This window comes from Eriocheir sinensis, chromosome 12, assembly GCF_024679095.1.
Source record: "Eriocheir sinensis breed Jianghai 21 chromosome 12, ASM2467909v1, whole genome shotgun sequence".
Classification (NCBI taxonomy): Eukaryota; Metazoa; Arthropoda; class Malacostraca; order Decapoda; family Varunidae; genus Eriocheir; species Eriocheir sinensis.
In genome coordinates, this window is record NC_066520.1 from 11,970,813 (window position 1) to 11,988,618 (window position 17,806).

The 17,806-nt window shown below is 49.3% G+C and overlaps 1 protein-coding gene across 1 annotated transcript in view; it reads right to left on the bottom strand.

The window, feature by feature from the left end:
* LOC126997406 (optomotor-blind protein-like) overlaps positions 1-17,806 on the bottom strand; it is a 403,474-nt gene that overhangs the window by 306,368 nt on the left and 79,300 nt on the right. The window contains exon 2 of the mRNA XM_050858475.1: positions 10,242-10,304. Coding sequence (XP_050714432.1) covers positions 10,242-10,272 — 31 coding nt within the window. The 5' untranslated portion in view covers positions 10,273-10,304. The remainder of the gene's footprint in view (positions 1-10,241; positions 10,305-17,806) is intronic.

Here is a 17,806-nt window from a genome sequence, read left to right on the forward strand (position 1 = left end):
TTGCTCTATTGTTTCCTTTCCCCTACGATCTACACATTTCACCTTTATCGTTCCTTTAGCAGCACCTTCTCTCTCTTTATATCATCTTCTGTTCTTATTAGCCCATGTCCATTTTATGCATGTTGCCGAAGTTTATCTGCTATGTACGTGTTAATTGCTTTGTTGTTTCCTTTCCCCTACGATCTACATGTTTCACCCTTATCGTTCCTTTAGCAGCACCTTCTCTCTTTATATCATCTCTTCTTATCAGCCCATGTCCCCTTGCTGTATGTTTCAGTGGCTCATCGTATTATCATGTCCTCGACCTCTCTCACTCCCCTCAGTGGAAAAGCTAGGTCCTTGCTTCATCCGCATCATTGTTCTGCCCTCTCATCCGTCCTTTCATCAAGCCGTGCATAGCCTTCCCTAAACAAGCTCTTTTCCCTTTTACCTCGCAGCCTTTCCCTCCTCCCCTACACGTAACCTTCAGGCCGTCATAACCCTCCACAAACCCATGGCCTTTCACCGATAAATCACCCATGCACACACGCCAACGCTGCCCACACCCGCGTTTTTACATTCCCATGCTCTGCTATACACGCTTAATGCCATTTTGGTTATACTGTTAAAAAGGTTTGCTGTGTATTTGAGTTGTGTCGACAAGGACATTACAGATACATCGCCTTCTCTCTCTCTCTCTCTCTCTCTCTCTCTCTCTCTCTCTCTCTCTCTCTCTCGGCGGTATATACGTACACATGTGTGCTGCACCTGACCACTACGCAAAACAAATTGGCCGTCGCTGCGCCCCGCGATGAGCCGTCCCCCGCGGGCCGAGGTTTGTATGCAAAGACGGTCAGCGCGGCGGCGGGCGGCGGCACCAGGCAGAGGAGACGGGGTAGGGGGTGGGGGGTGGAGACAGCATCGGCCGGGAGGATCAGGATTGATAATGACATAAGATAGAGGCTGCAAAACCAACATGGCGCTCGTCGGCAATCCTCTAAATTGCCGACTCGAGGATCACCTAATTGGCGGGTTGGTTCCTTGCCCGCCCGGCCCGGAGGAAGCCCTAATAGCGGGTTGCGATGCTCACTTGATTGCCGGGGAGGTGCATCATGGGTAATATTACGCCGTGTGTAGACCCACCCGCCTCCCCTACTCTTTCTTCCTCCGCCCAAGCCTCCTCGCAGCGGTGTTGGAAGTGTTTCATTGTCTCACTTCGGTGCTGGACGCGTTCAGCCGCCGGGTGACTCACTGCCTCCCTCTCCTCCTGTCTGTCTGTCACTCCCTCCCGGCAGCCCCTCCGTCAGTCCCCCCTCCCTCAGTTCCTCAAGAGACTCAGTATAGGCGACGTGTCTCATCTGGTCGGGTTAGCTAACTTGCCAAGGCTCAACCATAGCCTATTCCTCGTCGTCGTCCTCCTCTTCCTCTTCTTCTTTCTTTCCTTTTCTTATGTTTCCTCCTCTTTCTTATTTTCCTCACTCTACTTTCTCATATTATTTTTCTTCTTTTTCATCTGTTTCCTCTTCCTCCTCCTCCCCCTCGTTCTCCTCCTCCTCCTCCTCCTCCTCCTCCTCCAATCATCCGCAACCAACAGTTCTCACTCACTTTATCTGGACGAGTCGCGCATCAAGGAAATGGTTATAGTTCTCAACGGCTCATTTGATGCTTCAGTTCCTTCTATTAATCAGATCCAACCGGAAATGTTTAAACGCATATTCTCTCTCTCTCTCTCTCTCTCTCTCTCTCTCTCTCTCTCTCTCTCTCTCTCTCTCTCTCTCTCTCTCTCTCTCTCTCTCTCTCTCTCTCTCTCTCACCTGGTCGTCATGGGCCGCGTCACCTGATCACTTAACGAGCCTCAACATTAGCATTTAACGGGGCAGGTTCGCCTCGCTCACCTGCCCCGCCTCGCCAGCCACGTGCCGCTCGCCTTATGCTTCTCATCCCTCATCATCCTCGTTGTCAGTTATTGCAGTTTATCGCCCTCGCTATCTCTTTCCTCTTGTACTCGTTATCGGACCCGTGGCGGCGTGTTCCTCCTCTCATGCGTGAGTTCCCTTCTCCGCTACCCTCGCATTGAGCTGTTATCGCGGCCTTATCAATCTGGTGTTCTTTCTCTCCCTCAGACATGAGTTCTTGGACTTATCTTCACGGTATCGTCTCTTACGTTATTCCCTCCTCCTCCTCCTTCTCCTCCGCTGTGTCCCTATACTCTTGAGTCTCTTTCTTTGTTTTGACGCTGAAGATTAAATCAGCTGTTCTTACATTTGTGGACGAGTGTGTTTTCTCACTGTCTTTTTTTTTCTGTCTCGTGTGTTCGTGTCCAGTTTGTTTGTCTTTTAGTGTTGTTTGTTGAGTCTTTCTTGCAACTACAGCCCTTTAAATTTCGCTTATAGTCTCCTTATGTTTTGTCACTAAAGCTGTATGTATTTTAATCATTTTCTCTTTTGCATTTTATTTTCTCTTCAGTTTTCCTCACTTTTCTACTTGTTGCTAAATAATGTCTTTGTATCTCCTTTGCACAGTTTTAGGAGTCCCCACCAAAGAAAAATAAAAAAAATAAAACATCGACCAACGCAAGAGCGATAGAAAAGAGAATGAACGAAGAGAAGAGAGAAGGCACCTTGCTAATTGTGTAAATGGCGCATATTTTTGTCAGTTTTCCCATTACATCGTGTTCTGGGGAAGGATTTACTTTCTGGCTGACTGTACCCTATGTTCCTGCCTTGAGCACGGGTTGGTCGGCGGACTGGTGGTGGTGGTGGTGGCGGTGGTATTGGTGGTGGTGGTGGTGGTGGTGGGAGGGGAGGGAGGGTCACGTGACTTCTCCTTTTTTCACCTGTTTAATGAGACACAGGTAAACTTTCCTACAAGTCTCATAGTACAGCTTATCATTTTACCCGGATGGAGAAAACTATGAGTACCTCACAGAATATTTAACTTTTCTTTCCTCTTGAATTTCTCTCACCCTTTTGCTTCTACGTGAGGGTTGCATTGACATAATTTCTTGTGCTTTCAATTTGTCTCTGGAAACATTTTGGGTCGTATTACAAGACATTTCGCCGGCCAAGCACACATATTTGACAAGGCTTTCGTAGGAGTTGTGGGTATTTCCAGGAGTAGTTTGATGACCCTGGTGGTAGTTTGACCCTTTTTCTGTACCGTGAACCTGAAGAAACACTCATTAGAACCCGATTGACCCCCTCTTTGACCTTTAGAAATAGCTGATGTGAGAAGCGAAAGTCTTATAATACCGACCTTTATATTCAGCTTTCTTCATTTGTTGTTATTTCTGCTATATCTTTTTTGTTGTTGTTGTTGTGCCTCCGATCTGCCTCCTTTGCTGTAAAATAATAATCTCTTTTGCTCTTTACAGTCCCGCCCTATTGTTGAACGCCGTTCCTACATAGCTATTGTCACTGTCTGCTCATTCACCTCATTTTTCTTCGGTACGTAATCCATTCCCGCAGAATCATCACTACATTGTTATGGTAAATTGTCATCAGCTTTATCTTTCCATGTAGGATATCATCTTCGTATGTTTTTTTGTGGATTAACTTTATTATATACTATTTCACTTTTTCTATTCCGTGACCTGTTTAACTCTCTCTCTCTCTCTCTCTCTCTCTCTCTCTCTCTCTCTCTCTCTCTCTCTCTCTCTCTCTCTCTCTCTCTCTCTCTCTCTCTCTCTCTCTCTCTCTCTCTCTCTCTCTCTCTCTCTCTCCTACCACCACCACCACCACCTTTCCTCCTCCTCCTCCTCCTCCTCCTTCGCCTTTGCTGTCCTTCGTCTTCCACCTTTGAGTAGATAGTTAGGTCTGCTGTTGTTTGTTCTTCCTTTGTGTCCTTTGTGTTCCTCCTCCTCCTCCTGCTCTACATAATTGAGCGTCATTATTTTCGCGTGATATCTTTTTAAACACTTCCCCAAATAATCACTCGCCGGATTACAAGCCGTCATTAGGGCCCCGCTGCGTCGGGACTGCGGGACTGGCGTGAAACGAGGCACCTGGCGGCGGAAATGGACAACAGCTGATGCAATGGTTGTCAACTTACGGCCGAGGAGCGGGAGGGATGGAGGACACGACGGATGGTAAGAACGAAGGAGGGAAGGAAAGAAGGGGAAAGAAGAGATTGGCGAGGAGGATAGTTGTGGTAAGAACGGAGAAGGAGGAGGAGGAGGAAGAGGAGGAGGAGGAGGAGGAAAGAAGGGGAAAGAAGAGGTTGGTGAAGAGGATAGTTATGGTAAGAACAGAGGAGAAGGAGGAAGAGGAGGAGAAGGAAGAGGAGAAGGAGGAGGAGGAGGAGAAGGAGGAGGGAAAAAGGGGAAAGAGGAGGTTGATGAGGAGGATGAAAAGTATAGTAGTGTAGAGTGGAATGGAGGAGAGGATGGATGGAATGACGTGACTTGGGGAGAGAGAGGAAAGGGAAAGAAGGGGATAGCGCAAAAGATGGATGACAGGAGAAAGGAATGAAAGATGATGGAGAGGGGAGAAGAGAGAAAATAGGAGGGGAGAGATTAGGAAAAGAAGAGGATGAAGCATGAGATGGGGAAAAGGAGAAAGGGATGGAAGATAATGTGAGGGGGGGGAGGGGAGAGTAGGAGGAGAGGAGAGACCAGGGAAAGAAGGAACCGGAAAAAAAAGATGGGAAAAAGAAGTAAGGAATGAAAAATTATGTGAGGAGTGGCGGGGCGGAGAGGTGGAGGGAAGAGGTGAGGGAGAGACGGGGATGAAGCAAGGGATGGAGAAAAGGAGGAAGGAATGGAAGGTGATGCAAAGGAGGGGGGGATGAGGGACAGGGAGTCTAGGAACCAGCCAAGTCACGATACCCTCCGTCTGTCTTCCCTCCTGTCATGTCTTGAAGCAGATTTATTTTCTCATAATGGATGGCTCACCCCGGCCCTGTTATTTGCAGGGAGGCAGGGCGGGAGGAGGGAGGCAAGAGGGAGGGGCTCAGCGACAGGTGAAGACGTTACGACTCCGTATTTACCCTTTTGATACATTTGTTTGTTATGAGCGTCGCGGCGCATCGGGGCGGGAAGTCGTGGCGGCTCGGGGCAGACACGACGGAGACTGTCTGGCGGGGGGAATGAAGGTGTTCCAAATGGTCCTTTAACCCTTAACGACCCTGCGCCGCTGTGTCGCTGACAAGCTGAAGTCACATGTTGTTAATGACACTACTACTACTGCTACGACTACTACTACTACTACTACTACTACTACGACGACGACGACGACGACGACGAGGACGACGACGACGACAACGACAACAATAGCGACGACAACGACGACGAGGACGACTTAAGGATTACCGCTGCTCTGTTCTGTAACATTGGTATCTTGATTAATTCCTTGTCTGTGCTCTTATTATTAATGCCTCCCATGACGGATGGCCGGAACGGCACAGCCGTGACAGGCGGCAGGTGAGCCTGGCCAGGAGGGGGCGGCCTCTATGTAAATTAGGCAGGTGTGTTCCGCGCAGGAGAGTCTCCCTTTGGCCGCCTCGCCTCGTCCCGCCGGCGGGCGTGAGCCGAGCGACAACCACCACCCACGGGAAAATTGCATCTTTAGATAATTACAGGTGAGAGCAGAGCGCGACCCGCACAGCACCTGAGGCGCGCCGCGCCGCGTGCATCACTCCGTCAGCGGCGGCGAGTGATTACCGCTCCGGCGAGTGTTTATCTTGCGTGCGTGAGCCTCCCCCCCTCACAGCGGCCACTTCCGCTCTCATTAAACGATATGATCTTGGTGGTTGCCGAGACGAGGGAGGAAGGTGTTGTGGGGTGATGAATGTGGGAGAGAGGTGTGAGAGAGAGGACGAGGGACGAAGGGCAGGTGAGGGACTGTCGTGAAGGATGCAAGAAGGAAAAGGGAGTGTTGGGGCGTCACGAGCAGGAAGGGAGCTGGGGAGGAGAGGAAGGAGGGAGGACGAGCCCGCTGGTTGACTCTATATATGACGGGACGGCGCCGCCTGTGCCGGGTACGTCCAGACATGCTAAGTGACGCTGACACCTCACGGGCTTGACGTTGATGAGGTCTGATGTGGAGAGGATCCGTGATGAACAAGATGTATTAAGGCAGATGACGGGAGGCTCCTGACACTGATGACGGCTTACTTTACTACCTCGGCACGGTTGGAAAATGAGAAAAACTTGAGTTGATCTTCTTGTGAAAAGGAACGTGAGAGGATAATTGAGGTAAATGATGGACATGTTCTTCAGTAAGTGAGACAACAAATGATTCAGTCTAGATGAGATGAGGGGAAATCAGGCAAATATTACATAGGGAGGCGAGAAAGAGTGCAAGCGATGTTATTAAGGAAGATTGGTGGTGATCAAATTATAGATGTAATAATGGAAGCAGAGATACACACAAAAAAGAGCGAGAAAGAGAAAGAGGAACAGACAGACAAAGAGAGAGACAAAAGGGGCGAGCTGGGAGAGAGAGAGGAAGAGGATGAGAGAAAAGAAGGGAAGGGAGGGACTGGTGCGAGCTGGAAAGGAAGTGAAGTGGAGAGAAAGGTGAGCAGAATCCTCCCTACTTCAGCAGCGGAAGGAAATGGGGTGGCAGAGGAAGTAGAAATAAAGACGGAGGACAAAAAAAGTGAGATGATGATGGACGGTGCGGTGGGAAGGGAAGGAAGGAGAGGGTTGAGGGAGACGGAAAAATGTAATGATAGAAAAAGTGAATTCCCACTGACTTTTGATCCAAGCACCAGTGTCACCTGACTCCCAGTAATTAGCGGTCCAGAGTGACAGGTAGGAAAGGTAGGGAGGGCCATGCTTCCGTACCCGTCCCCTTCCTGGTACACACACACACACACACACACACACACACACACACACACACACCACCGCTCTCTCTATGTCTATCTATCTATCTATCTATCTATCTATCTATATCTCCTCTATCTATCCATCCTCACACTCTTCCATCGCTGCCTCCATCACAATCACCACAGCACAATCCTAATGAGAGAGAACCTACCTACTACGTATCGTTCTAAATCCCCATCTTTTCCACGACTCTTAATGCTCCCACATCAGTCACCTCCACTCCCGAACGTGTCCCCTCCGTCACATTTCAGCCACTCCCATACTCATAACACCGCAGTCTATCATTTTCGCGACGAGACGCAGGAATATGTAAGAAAATAATACACAATAACGTCGTCGTAAGGAGAAAAAAATAAAAGGGAAACCAAACCTTGTATTCTCTCTCACTACCCCCATTTCAATACACTCAACAGAACGAGAAAATAAGTAAAAAAAAAATAGTATACAATAACGACGTCAGGAGAAGAAAATCAAGGGAAAACCAAACCTAGCATTTTATCTCACTCCCCCCTCCCCCCCCAACCACTCAACCATACCACAGCCCATCCCCCGCCACACGTGAAGGCAGTTCGTCGCCGCTGACACACGAGCATGGAGCAACGCAGGGACGCGGCCACGCCAGGCACGCCGCGCCTCCCGCCACCGGCCGATAGAGCAATTATGCTGTACATCCTGAGCCCTGTGCAGAAAAAAAGTTATCCAGCGATCAGCACGGAGATGATGCACCCCTCCCCCCCCTAGGGCCAGGCGGCGGCGGATAGTCCTGCGTGTGTGTGTGTGTGTGTGTGTGTGTGTGTACCTGAGGCCACCACCATTCACTTTTCGGGCTATTGCTCATATACGTGACTTTTTTTGTGTCACTTAAGTATCTGTGTACCCAAGGTGTACCTAACAACCCCTGGACCTATCGTTTTTTTTCCTTTATTACTTAACAACCTCTCTCTCTCTCTCTCTCTCTCTCTCTCTCTCTCTCTCTCTCTCTCTCTCTCTCTCTCTCTCTCTCTCTCTCTCTCTCTCTCTCTCTCTCTCTCTCTCTCTCTCTCTCTCCTTCCTCCTCTGTGTGGGATAAGGATGTATCATGTGTGGGTGTAGTGTGTTACAAGGACACACGTCTGCCTGTCTCGGTGTGTCTTCTTAAGTGCTTCTACATGTCAAGATGCAAATGGCTGTGTGAGTGAGCGTGTGTGTTCATGTGAGCGTTCATGCATGAGCGTGTGCTTGCGTGCATGTATGTGCATTTACATGCGTGCAGGGAGACCAGGAGACAGACAGACAGACAGACACGTTTCCGCTCCCATTCTCCTTTTTCTAAAGCTGAAGGTTTTTCCCACACGCTATTGGTGCAGTGACGCAGCGTTGCCGATCCTAACGAGGCACACGCAGCGTTGCCAACCTTGGGATGGCACACCCTCCAGGCAGCACCAACAATACACTGCACACTCAGGCGCTGGAAGGAGACCTTCAGGTGCTGGATACGCCACGAGGGTGATGAATACGCCAATGGTCTGATAAAAAAAATTACGATGACGACAATGATGATAATGGTGCAAAAAATTATACAACGACAACAACAGCAGCAACAACAACAATAACAACAAAAATAATGATAACAATAACAATAAAAATAATAATAATAATAATAATAATAATAATAATAATAATAATAATAATAATAATAATAATAATAATAATAATAATAATAATAATAATAATAATAATAATAATAATAATAATAATAATAATAATAATAATAATAATAATAATAATAATAATATAACAACATCGTCTACTACAACTAATGCCACTACTACTAAGATTTATAACAATTATGATAACAATAATAATCATTAAATAGTGCTTACAATACTTTCATCATGTTACTCTGTTTTCCGCAAAGACGCGCCGGGGAGTCAAAACGTCCACGTAATCAATCATTCTGTCAAGGGTACAAGGAAGCGAGTGGACGGAGAGAGGGAGGGACCTTCTCTAATACTTCAACCTTCTGTATCTTAGGGGCGGCGTCCTTTTCTGGCCCCTCTTACAACACGTATTAGAACCTGAGGGCACGTATTCTTCACTTCCATGGATCACAGATGATAAGGAGAAGCACAAGTACCTAATCTTTTTTTATCAGACCATAGTAAGTAGCGGGCTTTTTTCTTCATTACTGTTTTCTTTTTTTTACGCCCTTGAACTGTCTCCTCTGCTGTAAAAAAAAAAAAAAAGTAGAACACGAACAAGAACAAAGACATAAATAAGAACAGGAAGAACAAGAAAAAGGAATAAGAATACACTATTATTCACCTAAAAGAGAGAGAAGGAAAGAGAGAGAAAGGGTGTTGATAAGGGACAGTGGAGAAGCAACAGTGGAGGTGGTGGTGGAAGTGGACTGGGGACGAGTGAGGGGCGGGGTGCATGAGAGGCAGCGCTGAGGGACGCCCGCGGGAGGTGCTGACGGGGCTGTTGTCGTGTCGAGGGGAAGATTAATAAGAAAATTACGAGGATCATCATGAGATAATCGTTGCGTCATCCTCTCTCTCTCTCTCTCTCTCTCTCTCTCTCTCTCTCTCTCTCTCTCTCTCTCTCTCTCTCTCGTGGCTCTTTCTTCTTTTCTTGGTAATTCTTTGTGTTTATCCGTTTTCTTTTTTACATTTTCTTTCTCTATTTTGGAGTCAAGTCTTATTACTTCTTTACGAAACTTTTCTTACTTTCCGATAGACTCTCTCTCTCTCTCTCTCTCTCTCTCTCTCTCTCTCTCTCTCTCTCTCTCTCTCTCTCTCTCTCTCTCTCTCTCTCTCTCTCTCTCTCTCTCTCTCTCTCTCTCTCTCTCTCTCTCTCTCTCTCTCAAACATTTATATTCTGCCCTCCTCTTCTCCCCTCCTTCTCCCCCTCTTCAAGATTTCCCTCGTCATTCTCAATCTGCTCCACTAACATTATCAGCATCACCCGTAACCATTATCATCATCCCCAGCATCATTATCATTGCAGTTATTGTCTCCAGCATCCTCATCCCAGCCGGCGCAGCGAGTCAGGCGTCGTCAGCATAAACAAGAGTCGTCTAAATCACTGAGTCATGGCTCCCCGCGCCGTCAGACTGGCCCGGAGTCATCGGAAACACGCGATAATAAACACACAAAGATAACTCAGCGTACTTGTAAAATTCGACATCTATATTTTGAGCCTCTATTATTGATTCCTATGTTGCTTGCCGGAGAGTAAAAACCCGCGACAACAAGCACATGAAGGACCCAAAAGATCACCGCGCCGGGAAAAACAGCAGCGATTTCTACACTTTGTTGAGTCATGGCGGCTCGGGGCCACACGTATACAATATTCTTAGCGTCAAGCATGTTATTACGCTGCTTGATATACAGCTTGCCGAACCCGTAATAAACCAATGGGTGTAACCACAGCTTATGGGGCTACTCACCTCGGGGGAATGTCTGTGTCAACGGATCCATTACTTAGCGAGGGGCGGCGGGGAGGCGGGCTACTGGAAAGAAAGAAAAAAATATATATATACTTTTGTTTTTTATACATTTTTACATAATTTTAGTTCATATACATACACAGCATCCACCGTACACTTATGAGCCTGTGAGAGTTTGTAACAGACTGAAGTGTGAAAAAAAAAGGGCGACAGGAAGGCGGGCCACTGGAATGAAAGAAAAATATATACTCAAGTTTTTTTTTCTATAATTTTAGTTTAGAACATCCACAACATCCACCGTACACCTGCGAGCCTGTGAGGGTTTGTAACACAGATTGTAGTGGGAAAAAAAAAAGAGAGAAGGAAAACCACAAGATCATCGGGACTCCATAAGGTGGCGTGCTGCCGCCCTCACCTGCCGCCTCTTCCCCGCAGCGCCCAAAGTGCACCTGCCGCAAAGATTTAACTGTACGGCACCTCATATAAAAACAGGTGTTGCTCCTCACTATAAATCAAGAGGAATATTACGAAAATGTCTCTTTATTTAGAAATCCAATTACATATATCGTTTTTTTCATGACCATTCGTGTCCAAAAATATGCTTCGTCTAATCTTGTCTCTTACAGGTTATTTGTTCTTAGCAACACCAATGGAAAACTCCAACGTAGGCCTCGGTGAAGCCCAACACCAAATATCTCTTGTATAATTATTCATGTACTGTTTTGCAAGTGACGACTGACTAAACTCTTGCCGGACTGTGATAAGAACAGTAACGAGACGACCACTTCACTCCGTACCCGTTCCGTACATATTCATACAGCCAATGCATCACCTCAGTGCCGCTACGTCATCCATCATGCCGTCGCTTTACATTTATCAGCCTGTTATCGCCCATTACATCGCTTTATCTGCGTATCATTCCATTATCGGTCCTATTATCCTTTCATTCTGCATCGGCTGTTATCAGTAGCATCATATCTGTGCATCAGTCTGTTGCCAGTCACCTCCCCGCCACACCTGCATCAGTCTGTTGCCAGTCACATCCCCGCCACACCTGCATCAGTCTGTTGCCAGTCACATCCCCGCCACACCTGCATCAGTCTGTTGCCAGTCACATCCCCACCACACCTGCATCAGTCTACCCGAACATATATACATTACAAACACCGCCCGCCGCCCTCCCTCCCACCCCTCGCCCTTCCTCCCCTTCCCCAGGTAACACCAAGGGGAATCAGGGGAGGAAAGGGGAAGAAAGGGACCTCACAGGACCTCCCTAAGACGTAATTCCTGCGACACTGTGATAGCAACGCTGCCTCAGGGTGATTCAGGGTTACAAACGCCGACTTCGACTCCCCACACACCGCCCTAACCAAGCAGCCCGCAGCCCACACCCGCCCACTAGCTCACTCCACCCTCCTCCTCCTCCTCTTCCTCCTTCTCGCCATAATAAGCGATACATGTCTTATATATTCTGGCCAATTTTCCTTACAAGGCGGGAAATTCTGAACTTGTGAACTCTGCGGGTGTAAGGAGGGCGGTAAGGGCGGGATTGGTGTCTTAAGGGGAGGCTCGGCGGCCCTAGTAACAATGGTCCGGTGGCAGGATGATTACAATGATTATGGAGCCGGATTTATGTCGTGATGAGGGGTGAGGCGGCTCCGGCCCGCCCATAAATAAGGCATTGTGAGAGGCGACCTGGGTGACACAGTGGCCGGGGGATTCCAACCTGTGACATCCCCCCCCTTACTTACTGCCTGCTAGCCGCCACCACCCCACCCACTCCCTCTCCCTCTCCCTCTCCCTCTCTCTCTCTCTCTCTCTCTCTCTCTCTCTCTGCCGGTCTTCTCTGCTCATCATCCCTTTTATCCTCCGAAAAATAATCATCGGACGTTAATATATTTTCATCTTTTTAATAAGGGAATCATCTAACCTGACCCAACACACACACACACACACACACACACACACACACACACACACACACACACACACACACACACACACACACACACACACACACACACACAACCCATTGATAAATGTGTGTGTGTGTGTGTGTGTGTGTGTGTGTGTGTGTGTGTGTGTGTGTGTGTGTTATTTTCAGTGATTTAGAGACAAGACAAACCAATCATATCAAACACATCAGAACAGCAGAACCAAACAACAAAGGAAGAACGCATTATCATATCCCTTACTGTCCTTCTAACATATATAATCAGCGCCACCTCTCTTCTTCACCCCATACTTCTCCTTGTCCACACTCCCTCTACTCCCTCACTCTTACCTACTCCTCTCCCTCCCTTGCTGTCACCACTCCTGTTCTCCTGAAGCTCGTCCCTCTCTCTCTCTCCCTTCCTCCCTCCCTCCGTCCTTGCAGCAGCCCGGTGAGGGAGGCGCCGCAATTCTCCTCAAGACACACAAGGCTGCACAGGCCGGGAGGGTGTGTTCCATCCCGCCGCAGGTGTGTCCGCGTCCAGCCTCTGCCCTAACGAGGCTCCGAGTGGCCGAGTTCGGATTATCGAGACTCAGCCGTGTGGATACCTTGTTAGGCTGGTAAAATATGGCCGCAGTCACCATAATTCAGAGGTTCGACACCCAACACCGCTATGCCTCGCCGCCCGCAAGGCTCCCGCGGCCCGGAGACGCCAGGGAATGGTCGACCTTACGGCGGGCGGTGGCTCGGGTCTGTCTTGGGCCGCGCGATCTGCCCGGCTGTTAGGCTAAAGAGATCCAACCCGCTATTAAACGACTTTACACTATAATTACAACCCAGCCTTCCTGATCTTCCTACATACGTCAGCTCGCTTATAATATAGTGTTTCCCGAGCATGATGTATGCCGGGAGTGGCGGACGGGCGGGCGGCTCCGTGAAGGCTTCCCGCTGAGGCTTGCCAACAGACGTCACACAGAAAACGGAGTTACGGCCGCATATAGAAAATGGGGGTTGTAGCGGGGTTGGGCTGCTGATGATAGTCTTCTGCGAGATCTTATTTTGATAACGAGCAATGCATTATGGTCATGACTGGTATTACAGAGGTGTATTTGTGATTCTACAAGGATTATTCACCTAATCACAAGCCTCGGATGGTATTAACGCCATTGATGATCGTAAAGTATTCGGCAAAAATCCTATTGGCTCGTACGTAATGACCTGATGACGGTGATCAGCCTCTCGCTATTGGCTGCTAATCGATGTTTGTGGTCATTAGGGCCTCGCCAAGACGGCTGGCGCGACCATGATACCAGGCATTAGCGGCGCGGCGGCCACGGCGCTGAGAGACGTCACTCCATCACGCCGCCGCGGCCTGACGCCACATCATCACTCCGAGGACACACACACACACACACACACACACACACACACACACACACACACACACTGAAGAATGGGCGGGAGGCAAGGGGAGGAAGATGAAGAGAGAGAGGATGAGGAGGGGAGGAAGGGTTAAGGATGAAGGAACGAGGAAAAGGAAGAGGTGGCGGAGGAAGACAGGGGTAGATAAAGGCAGAGAATGAATGCAGAAGGAAGAGGAAGGAGAGGAGGGAGACGTTAAATGAAGGGAGTCTGGACGAAAAGTAAGGACACTAAGAATGAACGAAGGAAGAAGAGGAAGGAGTGGACCGGAATCAGGGAGGGAGACGCGAAGGTGGTCAAAGCAGCAGGTCTGTCCAGGTAGTTTGCGTCGGGATGCTGCAGCTAAACCACCGCTTGTGCTGCTTGGGCGAAACGGGTTCTCGACTGGCAGTGTTTAAAGAGGCGGAGACGGGAACCAGAGGAGGAAGGGGAAGTGGAGGAAGACTGGAAGGACAGGGGGAGGGAGGGGAGGTGAGTATGTGGGTAGGTGGACGTAAGGTGTGCAATCGGTGAGAGGCATAAAGGTTCTGATGCTGTTTGTGTTTGTATGATGATTCCAACAGGTGTATGCGTTGTTTGTTGTTTGTTGTGGTGCGATGTATGTGTGCTTGAGGGGTAGATGAGAGACGCAGAGTGAGAGTGGAGATGAGAAGAGGGTGAAGAGGAGGCATGAAAAATGAAAGGATTGTGAATGGGTTGAGGTTAGAGAGAGGAAGTGAGATGGCTTGGGAGGACTGATGAGGGTGGTAAGGGGGCGGCGCTCCCTCTCTACCTTAAACCTGTAATTAGACTTTCACCATACATCGCGTTCTACACCCAAACACTCCCCTTAACCACCCTCCTCCCTTCTCTCTCCTCCTTGCATGTCACTCCTCTCCCTTCCTCCTCGGGGTGTCTCTGCATGGGTGAGCCGCGCAGAGTTAAGGCGATCCTATCTTATCTGGATCTCTCTATCTCGCGTCCTCTTAATCCCCCGCCCGCATGCCTGGTTAATGGGGGCACGTTTGGTAGGGGACACTGAGCTATTACCGCACCGCCTACGCTCCCGCCGCCTCCCACGCCTCCGCTCGAATTGCACACACACACACACACACACACACACACACACACACACACACACACACACACACACACACACACACACACACACACACACGTGACTACGCCCACACAGTACAGCGCACACGCCCATTTTCCCTTTTATTTCCCGGGCATTATTCCTTTCCCAACGTATACACCCTCCTTTGAAGCACCCCCTCCCAAGCCACACTGTCGCCCACCTGCCCCCTGTACCCCCGCCACCCTCTTCCTCCTCCTCCTCCTCCTCCTCCTCTTCTATTCTTCGCAGTATTGCCATTCACGCTTTGCTCCCCGCCAGCCAGTGCCAGACGCCTGCTTTCCCGTGTCCCGCCGGAATGAAGACACAGTTCCCCGGTGTTTGTTCGGGCCGCCCTGCTGACTGGCTGGCTCTCTGTATCTCGACTTTGATCCACCAATGGCGACGTCGTTTCCCACACACCTGCCAATCAGGGTTGCGCTTAATGTCAACAAAACAGCTCGCCCAGGACTCATCTCCCTCCCTCGGGCTGGCCGGGGCGTCGTTGTTACAAATTTATGCGCAATATGTACCGTGCGGCGGAGGGCAATCTTGGCGGCGCGGCTGTGATTAGCAGTACGGATTAGGTGATTTAGGCGCTCGCTAATCATCACTTTAGAGACCTCGGCCCGGCATTAGTCACTGTGCGTCCCTGTGTTGCCTCTCTTTGTTGTGGTAGTACCCTCCATCCCCTCCTCTCCTCTCCTCTCTTTCTCTCCCTCCTACCCCACTGCATCCCCGGTCCTCTTCCTTCGTTCCTCCTTCCCTCGCCTCAACATCGCCACACATAACGAGTGCCCAAACACAGATACACACGCACACACACACACACACAAAACACACACACACACACACACACACACACACACACACACACACACACACACACACACACACAGGTAGCGTCATGCAAGCACTCCTACACCAGCCACTCTTCCACTTTCACCCCACTTCCTCCACCTCCACTATTATGTCTTGTGTATTCTACTTGCACCTCGTTCTCTTTCCGTCTCTCTCTCTCTCTCTCTCTCTCTCTCTCTCTCTCTCTCTCTCTCTCTCTCTCTCTCTCTCTCTCTCTCTCTCTCTCTCTCTCTCTCTCTCTCTCTCTCTCTCTCTCTCTCTCTCTCTCTCTCTCTCTCTCTCTCTCTCTCTCTCTCTCTCTCTCTTCTACCTACTACTTCCTATTACGCCCACCCACCCCCTTCTACCCCCACCCTCCCGTCCCCGTCCCCTTCCGCCACCACGCCCACACACACAACACACCTCTCATTATATACACAAACAGTCATTACCTCGCAACAATAGACTCGTTCCTATGACTGCCTATGTCTCAGGTGCGCTATATGGCTCACTGGGTAGCCCTTCATCCCTGGCCAACTCTTTCTTCTTTCCCTCTCTCTCTGTCTATCTATATCTATCTTTCTCTCTATCTATCTTGGGTACGGATCTTTGGGCTATTAATAGTATCGTGGCTAATACTTATTACTTCTGCTATTGTTCTTAAGCTTATTATTACCATTCCCAAAGAGCGTCATGTCTTATGGAACCGCTCCTGCTAATGAAATCGGACTGCAATCAACACAAGCTTTGCATTACCCAACTTAGACTTCAAATTGCATTATACTACCTTTGCTGAATACGCTTCAAGACTTTGTGATTAGAAGCAGTGTAGAGTCTTACGTGTTTTTTTATTTTTTATTCACAAGCAAAGAGAGTATGTTTAGCGTTCATTATTCTTCCGAAACCATCACAGTAGTACCGATGCCACAATCACCACCAGGCCCTATACCACATACCACATTCCACATACCACATCATAGATCTCAGCTACGTCATCTACAATTTGGGCCACCGCCACCACCAAGTCGGCCATACCACACCCACCTCTTTCGCCCTAACAGCCACACCAAGGCCTTGATACCCCAGCTGCCAGACCACACCATATCCACCACTACATTCCCTATTCACTCTACACCATTTACTCCACTGTAGATCCTATAGCCACACCACTCTCATCATCAGCCTTCCCTAACACTACAGCAACAACATTACCACACTTCAGAGCCACACCACCTCACACAAGCAGTCTATATATAGCCATACCATAACCGTTAAGCCATAGCCACGTCACACTATCTCTTTCCCTCGATACAGCCACATCATAACCATTATCAACCCATCTACACAGCCATATCACAGCCTTCAATAGCCCATGCACCGCCGCGCCACACTATAGCAGCCTTTCGATACAACCACATCATAACCATTACCAGCCCATATCCACACCACGCCACACCCATCACCACAGGCCCTCTACGCAGCCACACCATAGCCTTCATTAGCCCACCGCCTCGCCATTCTACATCACCACCATCACCACAATCACCACCCACACCACCACAACCACCACCACCCAGCGTCATCAGGCAGGAACGAGAAATTCGGGCGTAACATTCTCGGCCCCTCAGTCGCCATCTGCCACTAAACTGCTCTGCCACCGGACAATACTCAGGAATCTTTATGATGCCCCAACCTGCCCGCTCACCTCTACCCGGGCAATTAACCTGCGCTCGAGGGGTCATTATCTCCGGCCTGTCAAACACCTGGTGAGCCGAAAGCAAGCAATTTAATGGCACCAACAAACGAAGCTGGTGTTTTGACGCCGAATCACCCCTATAGCCTGGACTAACATCGCATGACCTCACCTTCCTTCCTGCACCCACCCGCCGCCCACCCGCCCACCCTCGCCCCCAGCCTCCTCCTCATCCGACGGGGGACTAAAGAGAGGACCCCGTTGTCCGAGTGCGCGACGGTGACTTGGGCCTCGACGCAACCCGGTCCGTTTTCATTCACGGGTTCCCACATTTTTGAGGCGACTGAGAATGTTCTTCGGAGGAGCTACACGGCGGAACGGAGCTGAAGTGGACCATTTCGTTTCAGGCGAGTTAGCGGGGTAATGTTGTCCGCGGGAGACAGACACGTGAGACGCCCGGGAATCGAAAACGTAAAACCAGAAAAGAGAAGATAAAAAAAAACGGCTACCTACACACGGAAGGACTTGCCGTGTCCCTGATTAAATATTACACTTTTAGGGCTTAATTGTTTTATTCCCAT